Source organism: Sinocyclocheilus anshuiensis, unplaced genomic scaffold (genome assembly GCF_001515605.1).
Source record: "Sinocyclocheilus anshuiensis isolate Anshui unplaced genomic scaffold, SAMN03320099.WGS_v1.1 scaffold1389, whole genome shotgun sequence".
NCBI lineage: Eukaryota > Metazoa > Chordata > Actinopteri > Cypriniformes > Cyprinidae > Sinocyclocheilus > Sinocyclocheilus anshuiensis.
The window spans coordinates 590054-602400 of record NW_015552672.1 but is presented as its reverse complement, the minus strand read 5'-3'; the positions used below and the strand labels follow the sequence as shown (position 1 = coordinate 602400).

Below are 12347 nucleotides of genomic sequence, written 5' to 3'. Positions count from 1 at the left end.
GGCGGGGCATAGAGGACCTACAATAATGTACAGTATTTGAAAAATAATGTGTTTTTTGAACATTAAAGCATGTCAACATATTCTGTTACACCAAATACACAAAATAATGATCTTTAAAAAAGCATCATATGACCCCTTTAAATTACATATTTAAATATTTTAGTTTCTGTGACCTGCTTGGTTTTTAAATGATGTGTTAATTCTGAATAAATATTCAGTTAGATTTTAATTAGGTGTAAATTAAATTTCTAATGGACTCAAGGTTATTTTCGTAAACGAAAACGAAAACTAAGACTAAAACGATTGATGAAAAAATAAAACTAAACTAAACTAACAACAGTTATTGAAAAACTAACTGAAATAAAATAATAATTATCAAAAAGAAATAATCGTTTTCGTAATCATTACGTTCTCACCCCTTGGCGGAAAAATATATGAGCTGTTGGTTTAGAGGTGGAGGTTTAGTGAAATGGCCTACCTGTAATGGCGAATCACACACATGCCAAAGCCTGCAGGGGTCCTGTTTGGTAAACGTGCACCAGCAGTAGGCTACTTAGCAGAACACCCGAGTGACCCGACCCATTATCTGACAGAAGCACTAATTTAATTTTGTACCAGACGAGAACCGTTTGACATAAAGACCGTGAGTCGCGACCCGAACTGCACTCGCATTAAATTATTACATCAGGTAAGCAAGATTATTTATTTTATCATGTAACACAAGCACTCAAACCAACATTAGGCATTCTGAGTTGGTGCTTTGAAGAAAAAGACATGATATTTAACAGAAAAAAAGATGAGAATGCGCATCCTTTCTGTAAACAACACAAAACTTTTGCCTAGCATCTTGTGATCACTCTGCCAGGCTTTTGAACAAATGTGCATTGGCTAAATCACATCATACACACGCTTATAATTCTTCATAAATGAAAAGAACATTCAAATATAAGCCTGTACTGTTAAATGCGATTGCTGTTATTATTGAATTTCATTAGTCCCAATTTTGATTGATGCATGGCTGTGCACGGAAAAGTGAGCAAGACACCACAGTTACAATATCATGATTATGGTTAAATAAGAAAAGACATATAACCAAATCAGGCTACATTTAATTTCATACTAAATATCTCAACACACATCATTGGATATGACCAGCCTACAGGCAGATCCAGGACGGCGACGAGTCTGCTTACAGACAAGAGGTTGAGCAGCTAGCTGTCTGGTGCAATCACAACAACCAGGAGCTCAACACGCTCAAAACAGTGGAGATGATCGTGGACTTCAGGAGAAACCCCCCTGCTCTCCCCCCACTCACCATCATGAACAGCTCTGTGGCTGCAGTGGAGTCATTCAGATTCCTGGGAACCACCATCTCACAGAACCTGAAGTGGGACATTCACATTGACTCCATTGTGAAAAAGGCCCAGCAGAGGTTGTACTTCCTTCGTCAGCTGAAAAAGTTCAACCTGTCACAGGCGCATATGACACAGTTTTACTCAGCTGTTATTGAGTCGGTTCTGTGCTCTTCTATAACTGTCTGATTTGGGTCAGCCAGCAAATCAGAGGTACATCTGAGGGTTGTCCCCCCTAAAAATATGATTAAAAACCACGCTGTGCATTGTAAATAACAATGTTTTATACTTTAATCAATTGTAAGTAGTTAAACAACACAAACGGGGCAAAATGTGTTTTAAGTTTAGAAACATTTTGAGTCTCCCCCTCCCTTGCCTCACTTTGGTCCAAATGCCTGCTTTCGTCTTTTACACACACACAAGTCCGGTGAGAGAGAACAAAGCCAATAGTTGAGGAAGTCCAATAAGTAACTGTTAAGGCTGTCAAGGCTAATTTCTTCACTTAAACATCGGATGAAGTGATTAGTTTCTCTTTAATACAGATACTGTTTAACTGTTGTGAATTTTAAAAAAATCGGTGGCAAAGGCTATTACTCTAACTCCATCCACCAACGTGTGATTGGGCTAGTCAACATTACGACGCGATCGACCCGGGTTCGAATCTGCCTTTTGGCAAACTTTTTTTTCCCTTTTCAAATTTCAAATCACATCAGAAAAGCATTTATTTTTTAAATAAAAATGAAGGAAATATTTAGATTTAGAAATCATTTAGAATATTACAGTGTTAAAAAAAATGTACACTCAGTAAGTTATAATTGCATACTGTTTTATAATGTATTACAATGCTGAGGTGCAGATAATTGCCACTATTGGCAATAAGTAATTAGCAGAATATCCTGCTATTTTAATATAGTATAAATAGCTATTTGCACTTAGTGTAAATAGCATATCACAAAACAAATACTGCTATTTTCACTTAGTGTAAATAGCATCTATCGCTAAGAAAATATGCTACGCCTTGTGTCCCCTTCAAATATTGCTCTTGAGAAATTTTATGTTTATTGTCCCCCCCTATTGTTAGACGAAATTTATGCCCCTGCTTGTGTAGATTAATTTAGTAAAAAAGGCTTGCCTGCTTTCTTTGGCGTATATTTGTATACTTTTACTATCTAATCAATCTCAGCATGCGTTAATTTTGTGTCGCTATATGTTTGCCTCACTAAGGTTAAATTATGCCTAAGTCTTTCTTTGGCCTGCGCTCTGGAAGTGATCTGTTAATTCTGCTAAACTTTAATTAAAACTGAAACTAAAACTGAAACTAAACTATATAAAAACTAAATAAAAATGCGTTCACAAAATAAAAACTAAACTAAAACTAACAAAAATATGAATGAAACTCATAAAAACTAAACTGAAGTTTATAGCAAATTTGAAAACGATATTAAAATAAAACGAATTTAAAAATTCAAAACTATAATAACCTTGGACTTTCGCATACAGTGGAGACCCTCGGAGACCAATTTAAAAACATGTCATTTATAATCTACTTTGCAATAAACTTGCCATTCTGAGCAGTGTTTTTCTCCATCTCTGTGTCTTTTCTCCAGTGTATGTTGTGGAGCAGGGCAGGCGGGATGATTCCGGGGACCAGGCATGTCTTACTGCATGTTGGACGGCCCTGTGTTGCTGCTGCCTCTGGGACATGTTGACCTAGAATAATGAAGAAACCACTGTGAGCCCCTCCTTTATTTGTAAAGATCTTTCACTCCATGATCTAATCCTTATTTATGTCTGACTACTGAAAAAGCAATTGAGAAACAGATAAAGTTATGTTTTTGTTGTAGCGTTCATTTCCAGTAGTCCAACTTGGAGCACCTATTTTTATTCCTTCAATTATGCATGATATGCACTGAGAGACTGATTACATGCATTGATCGTATTTGTAGAGGCATATTAAACAGAATGTTTATATTATTTGTCTTTTGAAAATAATACAGATGTCATCTTTATTAATGAATGCAAAAATGACAAGTTTGCTTGTTTATAGACCAGATTTGATAATCAAATATGGCCTTGAATGTTTGATCTGTCTTAATATGTCAGTCAAGGAAAAGTTTGTTTCTATTGAATAAAATAAAGGAAATAAGACGTCATCACTTTTGTTTACACAAAATGTGCTTTTCTGTGTAGGATGTCCAAAAAGAATAATTTTTTTTTTTTTTTACTAATTTTCCGGACAGTCCTCCAGTGTTGTGTTGAGTCAGTGTGGGCTGTTCGAGATGCTCTGGGTGCTCAAACAAAACGAATGTTTTGAAAGCACTACAGAGCCACAGTGTTTACACTTTCTGAGGAACCAAGTTTCAGCATATTAAACTGACAGGAAGCTGTACTTTTACAAACACAAACAAAATTTTGCATTTAAAAACAAAACAAAACAAAACAAAACAAAACAATTATCTCCTACGCCCCAGTGAAGCATTTGGCAAAATTCCACTCTGAACATTTAATTGCACATCCTTTGAACTTTTTAAACACAATATGAGGCAACAGACCTGAACCTACAAAGTAAAAACAAAAACATTCAACTGATTTAATTTATTATCTGATTTTTTGTCTGCATTTTCAGCTAGAAAGTTAATGTGGAATTGTATCTAAATGAGATAGTATTGACTGGGAATCCTTTTAGGAATTGTTTGCTGAGCTGCAAATGCATTATTAATGTCATTATTTTTCAGTCATCACACATCGCTGACTTTTCATTGTGTTCTACTAAAGTGCTCCACCCCTCAGATACTACAGACAACACGCTTTTGTCTACTCACATTTAAGCAAGGCAAAAAGCATCACTGATTGGAATCTAGGATAGGTTGTTGTATGCATGTTCATAAATAATAAACCTATAAAGATATCTGAATTAAACAATGTTAATTTGGTGTTTTAGATATGTTGACTTGTCTTTGCTGGAGCTTTGCACTTTTTTTTTTTACTTATGTAGGTGTGTGTTAAAATACACAAGGCGACCAAATGTCAAGACTCAAGTTCCTGGTAAGAAGCATTTATGAATTGACACATCCCTTGTTTGTTTTGAGTTTTTCATCATGTACTTAGCAGAATCTCGAGAGAAAAGTGCAACACTCTTGAGTGATCCCTTCCCCCAGCACCAGTGTGCAGCACTTCACTGGAAGTGGTTCCCATGGGTATAAACTTAACACCTGCACTGCAACAGGCTATTGAAAGCAAAGCTGTGTTTACCATTCTCTCACTGTCAACAGTGACAGCTACAGCCGGTCTGATCTTTGGCCATTCAGTCTGAAACCTCATGGAAATAACAGCAAAACAATTAAAAATTACTATATTGTTTCAATTCAATGGTAGAAATTTTTACAAAAGGTCAAAAATTCTGAAACTCTGTTTATGTCAGTCCTTGTCGACCACAGAGATCTTTACAAAACACTTTCTGATGTTCTCAACTGACTGTCATTCCACCTCACTGGCCCCAGAAAATCACGGTTTTGACTTCTAGTTCTCTGGCATCTTGACTACATTTCTTGATAACAGGACAAGTCATTGTTCTCTGTGCGTTCACAATGTTGCAATGTTATGGAACTGCGGAGTCTGAGTAAATTACTATATAGACTTAAATGTAGCGCATTATGCTAGTATTTTTAGACTGAAAAGATTGTTAGATGGAATCTACAAGAAAATGCCGTTTTCATGAAACTTTTGTAGGTTCATGTTGGCTGATCTTTAGTTAAAAGTACAAACAAAAACAAACCAAGTCACATTGTAGAAATTAAAGTTTTCACAAAAAAAACATAGAACCATCTACACTTCACGATAACCTTTTTCTTTTGGTCTGCTGACTAGAAGTTGATATTTAGATTAAATAATAGACAATCACACATTATGTGAATCGTGAAATTAAGAACTATTTGTCTTTCATGGCCCTGATGGAACACAATCATTCTGCTCAGCTGTAAAGGAAGTAATTCAAATTCAAAAGGTACAAATGAAAATGTTTTATTTTCATAGATTTTCAGAAGAACCTCCTTCCACAGGTGTCTGAGTGTGACTTTGCTAGTTGAAGCTCATATCCACACTGACTCACCACAGTCAGAGATTCTACACCAAGAAAAAAAGGTCAACGGCTGCATTAGCTTTCGTAATATATTCAAAGAAAACAACCTCTGCGGTGAGTCTTGCAATGGATTTTCACACAACGTAATGATGAAACCACTTCCTTGAAGATATGGTCTTGATTTGATACACCCAAAGTCAATGAGAATAATTTACATGTGTCATATGTTTCAGTTTTAAAAAACAATATATATTACACTTTCATCTGTTTTCACTTGTCAAGTCGAATTTAAATTAATAAAATAATAATAAAAAACCCAGACAATCAAGAATCTCTTACATATTATACAAAACGGTTGGCTCATGTACAGTTTATTGATCAATGTATCAGCCCCTGTGATTGTCATATATTGCGAACAGAAGAGCACAGACTCTGAGCCGATGATTAACACATCCAGCGAAAGCCAATCAGAAAGCTCAGCCTCACACGGTGTGATTAAAATCTTAATACCAAACACTGCGTTGACGTATAGTGAGAAAATTCATGAGGAACGAGACTGAAAGTGTCGAGACGCTGACGTTCCTTTTGAATATGTTCCAGTGTAGTTTCACAAACACATATGGGAGCAGGTGATGCTGTTTTATCGAGTACTGCGGCATGAGTGATGATTTCTGTGATGTTTGATATGCAGTCATGAAAAACCAAAGCGAGCTATCACACTATCATCACATTAATGTCCGCCACTCACAGCCAGTCTGAATTGACTAAAAAATATTTACCACTTTCTATAATGTCAAAAGATCACTACAAAATCATTGTTCACAAGTGCTTTTTTTTTTTTTTTCAATAATGGGTCATAGTGTTCTTGCTGCTGGCTGTTGGTTCTCCATTTTTGGGAAACGTCTCTGCAGCGCTCTGTTGTTTCTCTCCGTAGGAGATGGCATGGCATCATCAACAGTTGAACTCCTGCCCATCTCGTTCTGTTTGAGGAACTGGATGTTAGCGCTGCTGTCCGCCAGTTCAGGGTACTGCTCTACTGGGAGCACGTAGTAGCCCTCGTAACCCGTGACCTTCCCCATGGCTAACAGTTGTTGCTTCTCATTTTCAGCCCACACGCGTCCTCCTTCCCTGCCTTCCCTGCCTTCGCGCACTTGCTGTTGGTCCCTGGCCCATGCTCCAGACAGCGCCCTCTGGTGGGCTTGTTCCAGCAGGCGGCTCCGCTCCTTTTCCAGAACCTGCGCTGACAGCCCGTACCGGATGCTATATGTGAGTTTGGCGGAGTGGATTTCTATAGTGACGCCCCGGCGGGAGCGTCCGCTGACCGTCACATTGATCCCACTCTCCAGTGTCTTGTGGCCGCTGCTGAGACCCAAGGCCAACAGGTCACTGTCAGCTAGTCCGAGCTTCACGAAGAAGTGGCAGTCCCAACCATCGATGGTGTAATGAGTGCCGTCCAGGTAGATGGCGTTGCTGAGGATCTGTGATATTTTGCGACTGTCTTCGCTAGCTGAGGTGGACAGGTCTGTTAATACGTGACCATCCCTGATAGCGAGCATCATGCCTTTGCCTACGATGGGCGTGCTGGTGCCAAACCAGTAACCGGGCTTGTCACGCTTGGTGCGCCGCTGTTTGTTGAGCCGCCTCCCCTCAAGAACCATGAAGGCCTGGTTGTGTCTGTCCACTGAATGCTGAACTCCAGTGAAAAGCTGTAAAATGGATGAATAGTTAGTGACACCTGATAAAAGTGTAAAAGCAGTAATATGATACATATGGTCACTATCAATTTTAGGTTGTATGATGTGTCTAACACCATGTCTACACCGGACGCAAGCGGCGCGACAAGATACTATAGAACCCTTAATAATCAGTGATGCTGTCTACACTGGATGCGGTGCAGCGTGGCGCGACACGACAAATCCCTGAAAGTAAACTGATGTCTCGTTCTATTTATGACGTACTGACACTAAGTTCAAATGATTTGCAATGGTCACTTTGTCGCGTCCAGTGTAGACAGCCTCAAGCTGTCGCGGCGCGGCACGACGTGACAACTGTCACATGGTGTAAGGTACAGTATGTGTGAGAGCATTTCAGGAAATTTGACTGAAAGGTATTTTGTCCCTTTAGACTAGGAACATGCTGACACTAAAACTGTTACATTTGTTGTTTTTGTTTTATTGCCAAAAGTTTGAGGTTGGTGAGACTTAATATTTTTGAAAGAAGTCTTGTATGTTCACCAAGGCTGCATTTATTTGATCAAAAATACAGTAAAACAGTAATATTGTGAAATATTATTGCAATCAAAAATATATTTTTTTCTATTTTAATCTATCTTAAAATTTTATTTATTCCTGTGATGGCAAAGCTGAATTTTCAGCAGCATTATTCCAGTCTTCAGTATCACATGATCCTTTAGAAATCATTCTAATATGCTGCATATGGTGTTCAATTTGGTGCTTTCTTATTATAATAGTTGCACATGCCAAACCACCTCTTTTTTTGTGGAGTAGAAAGTTCACCAATTATTTGAAATATAAGTTTTTTGTAACATTATAAATTACTTTTACTTTTGATCAATTTAATGCATCCTTGCTGAACAAAAGTATTAATTTAAAAAGTCTTAATGTTTTGAACAGTAGTTCAATCATGACAACACTCAGAACATTTTAGCATGGTGATGGATATGACAATGTTAATGTATTTGGTCTTGGCGGAACAGATCTGCTACGCTGCTGCTAAATTGCTGCTGCTGTTGGTTATTGCTGTAGTTGTAGATTATTGCTGCTGCTGCAAGCAAGTACAGGAACTTGCTACTGCCAATGCATATGGCGATACTGTGCCATGAGTATTTAAGACATACTGCTGCTGCACAAATAGCATATATAAAATAACCCCGTAGCAGATCTATACAGGTGGAGCTCGGGAAGGTGGAGGGTTTCAGAGAACACTGAAGGCGCTGCAGGAATCTCAAGTGAATGCTAGCCAGCCATATAAGTGCAAGGCAGTAAGCTCATTGGCTGCATATGCAGCATGAACCAATCAGCTTGTGCCAAGTCGTTTAACTCTCTGAATATCATCAGTTACGTTAACACCCTGTCAGAATGCACCATCTAGAGTTTCATGACTGAACTATACATTTAACCAAAAGTTTTTAATGGTAGGGAACATATTTGTAACAAAAACATTTTGCAAATTGTCTTCATTAATTTGTTTAAACACTTTTTTTGTGAAGAATAATATAATATAATATTTTTTTGTAAAGAAAACAACATCAAATGAAAAATATAAATACTGATAGCACATATAAAACATACATGGAATATAACCTGATAATTCTAAACATTATGTGGTCAGCGAAAATATTGAACGTAAAATCGAGAAAAAAAAAAAAAACTGGTGAAGCAATTTTAATTGAAAAATTATCACCAAATCAAACTGACCTGAGTGTTATCAGAGTCCTGACTTGCAAGTACCTCATAAGGAGGGTCAACAAAATAAAGCGAGTGTCTAGGAAACCCTGGAATTATGTTGCTGAGCTGAAAGCCAAACATAACCAGCCAACTCTTCACATCTGTAAGACAAAACAGGGAAAAAAAATTATTTTACAAGCTGTCATAGAAACCAATGTGAGTCATTTATACATAACTTCTAAGCTCAGCCCATAAATACAAAGCAGAACAATTTATCACCTTCTCACCTGTCACATAGTTTTTCACATCAATCATATCGCTGAGTGGATTATTGTTCTTGAACATATACAGGTTGAACGGAGCTGGCTCTTTGCCTATCTTCGGCCACAATGTATGGTCAGGTGCAATCCATCTTCCTGCCAGCACGTCATAGTCTCTCTGGGCGAAGTGCACCAGCTTTGTGAGAGGATCATAAAGCCCTCCATGAAAGCCTAATATGAGCTGGAAATCTGGGTTAGAATCATGGTAGATCTCTCCGTACGCTGTGTACTGCATCTGCTTGACCATCTGCCCATTGCTGCTGAAGATGGCCAGTGGGGTGCCTATGTTGTCAGAGGCGATATAGTATTCCTCCCCACCACTGACCTCCATAGCAAATAGATGACCCTGCAGGTCATAGTAGAAGGAGGTGATTTCAGCTCTCGAGTGGTTGTAAACATGGGTGACCCGAGTGGGGTAGTTCAAGTCAGCGTAGAAGTACTGCTGATGCTCGCCTTCGCTAGTTCTGCGAAAGACACGGCGGCCCAAGCCATCATAGCGGTAGAGGACACTCCAACCTCCAGCTGTGCGGCTGTAGGCTCGCTCGAGAAGACCTTTGGAATTGTACTCAAAAATGTCTGAGCCTCTCTGTGCAAGCACGCCATCCTCATCGAGGTGATACTGCATATCGCCGAGCCGCGTGATTCGGTCTCGAAGATCGTAGCGTAGTGGCAGCAGACGGGCGCTGTTACCAGGGTTAAGCAAATGGAGATTTCCATTTAGGTCGTAGCTATAGCGCCAAGTGGACCAGTCATCAACCTTGACACCAACAAGCTGGCCGTCACCGTCATATTCGTAGCGGTACTGTGTGGTATTAGCATATGGACCGATCTTCAGTTCACGTTTAATTACACGGCCCATACTGTCATACTGCACTGTCATCCAATACATCAACGAGCGGAAGATCTCGTACTGCACTTCTTTGATGCGGCCATGTGCATCAAAATGCTTACTGAGCGTCATCACGGCCGTAGTGATGATTTGGTTGATGTCGTAGTATATGATGCCAAACTTGCCGAAGTGTTCGACCTTACCGGATATCTCATCATAGCGGTACAGGTCCACAGGAAGTGGGGTTTCCCCTATTACTGGCTTTATGCTGGCCACCCTGAAGCTGTTGTCATGATAGGTGTAGTCAAAACGAGCATTGACCATTCCTTCCTCTGAGAAGCGGTACATCTGTTTGTCCACTAGGGGGCCGAGTTTGCGATAGCGAATGGTGCAAGAGAAGCCTCCGCTCTGTAAGTTGACCATTTTAAGCACTCCTGTTGTTTCATCATAGCCAAAGTTGACGGCAGTTGCGTCATACAGCACCTCCGAGAGCTTTCCAAGCTTCCCGTATCTGTAGAGCACACGCCGACCCGTTCCAAGGTAGAATGTAGCGCGTGGATGCCCATCCTCACTGAAGTCGTGGATAATGGTGGCATTGCTCTCAGGGGGGTTGTAGGTGTTGCGAATGTAACCAACAGACACATGAGTGGCCATAGTGTGTCTGGCCATGCTCGGCATAGTGACCGCCGTGAGCCGGCCCGCTGTGTCAAAATCAAAGATGTACTGTTTCTGACTCTGCTGGAGCAGCAACACCATGGACTGCAAAGTGAAATGAAAAGGTGCACAAAATGAGTATATACATTAACACTATAAGAAAAACAAGTGCTTTATTGTGGTTCTGAAGAGTCAACTCACTTTGTCCATGTAGCTGAAGCTCCAAACTTTCCCATCAACAAAGGTTCGTGACAGGATCCGTCCAAATGTGTCAAACTCGCTTTTCTCACTCATGCTGCCCCTCTGCAAGCCCACCAATCGGCTGGTGGGTGAATAAGATACATTGACCAGGGCTAAGCTGCTGCTAGGAAGCCAGGTGGCCGGTCGGCCCTGGGCATCATAGATGATGCGCAGAGTGAACTTGCGGTGGTCATCGTAGATCTTCTCTGTTCTGGTGTTGCGGTCATAGTCAATGGACAGAAGGTTTCTGCTGTGGACCTGCGGGAAAACATTTAAGGTTTTTTAGAAGTTCGAAACTAAAATCAAACATCAAATATTGCAGTTTACATAGCAAATCTCAACTGATTGATTGTTTATATTGTCACAGAATGTAATTGCCCAGCTCTAAACTGCTAAATGTGTTAACATATTATAAACATTAACATTCTAATTTCTGTAAAGCTGCTTTGAAAAGTGCTATACAAATAAAATTGACTTTACTTGACAACTAACTTCAACAGTAAAAAGAAAAGCTTACGCGCAACTTCCTGCCAAACACTGTAACCTTGCCCTTGGTCAGCTCTTTTCTCATGCGCCATTCGATAGAGTTAAGGCCGCTGTCAGTGGGTAGGGTGATGTTGCGTCTCCCAATGGTCGGGCTCACTGATCCGGCAATGATGTGTGGTTCGGTGTGAAAGCTGATGCCCATTCCATTAGCATAGGATACTCTCAGTGTGCTGTTGTGGTACAACTGATAGCTATTCCTCACTTGGTCTGTGAAAAGACAAAAAGAATATAGGTCGACAAGGATTATAAAATCAGATTATACTCTTTAAATAGTACATTATAAACAAGCATTATATAATGTTTCACATATCATTATGAATGTACTCATATACACTACTGTTTAAAAGTTTAGATTTTTTTCAAAGAAGTCTCTTGCGCTTTTCAAGGCTGCATTTATACAGTAAAAACAGTCATTTAAAATACTTGTATTTTAAAATGTAAATTATTCCTGTGATGCAAAGCTGAATTTTCAGTATCATTACTCCAGTTTTCAGTGTCATATGATCCTTCAGAAATCATTCTAATATGCTAATTTGGTGCCCAAGAAAAATGACATATTATAAATGTTAGAACATGTTTTGCTATTTAATACTTTTGTGGAAACTGTGATACATTTTTTAGGATTCTGTGATGAGTTTAAAGGGGTCATATGATGCGATTTCAATTTTTCCTTTCTCTTTGGAGTGTTACAAGCTCTTGGTGCATAAAGAAGATCTGTAAAGTTGCAAAGACTAAAGTCTCAAATCCAAAGAGTTATTCTTTATAAAAGTTAAGATTCAACCACGCCTACCTAAAACGGCTCGTTCTAACATGCCCCCACATGTCCACGTCACGATGTGGGAAGATTTGCATAATGCCGCCCAAATGTTCACGCAAAGAAAGAAGGCGTAGCTTTTATTCTCGCTGTAGTATTGTTGTTGC

General features: G+C 39.3%; 2 protein-coding genes across 2 annotated transcripts in view; one reads left to right on the top strand and one right to left on the bottom strand.

Moving 5' to 3' along the window:
- LOC107667432 (cysteine-rich and transmembrane domain-containing protein 1-like) overlaps positions 1–3462 on the top strand; it is a 9820-nt gene extending 6358 nt beyond the window's left edge. Inside the window, exon 3 of the mRNA XM_016459103.1 lies at positions 2960–3462. Coding sequence (XP_016314589.1) covers positions 2960–3066 — 107 coding nt within the window. The 3' untranslated portion in view covers positions 3067–3462. The remainder of the gene's footprint in view (positions 1–2959) is intronic.
- A 2206-nt stretch (positions 3463–5668) lies between these two features.
- Positions 5669–12347, bottom strand: part of LOC107667428 (teneurin-2-like) — a 113945-nt gene continuing 107266 nt past the window's right edge. The window contains exons 23-27 of the mRNA XM_016459097.1: positions 11398–11633; positions 10842–11138; positions 9125–10745; positions 8868–8998; positions 5669–7136 (exon numbers count right to left, since the gene is read on the bottom strand). Coding sequence (XP_016314583.1) covers positions 6285–7136; positions 8868–8998; positions 9125–10745; positions 10842–11138; positions 11398–11633 — 3137 coding nt within the window. The 3' untranslated portion in view covers positions 5669–6284. The remainder of the gene's footprint in view (positions 7137–8867; positions 8999–9124; positions 10746–10841; positions 11139–11397; positions 11634–12347) is intronic.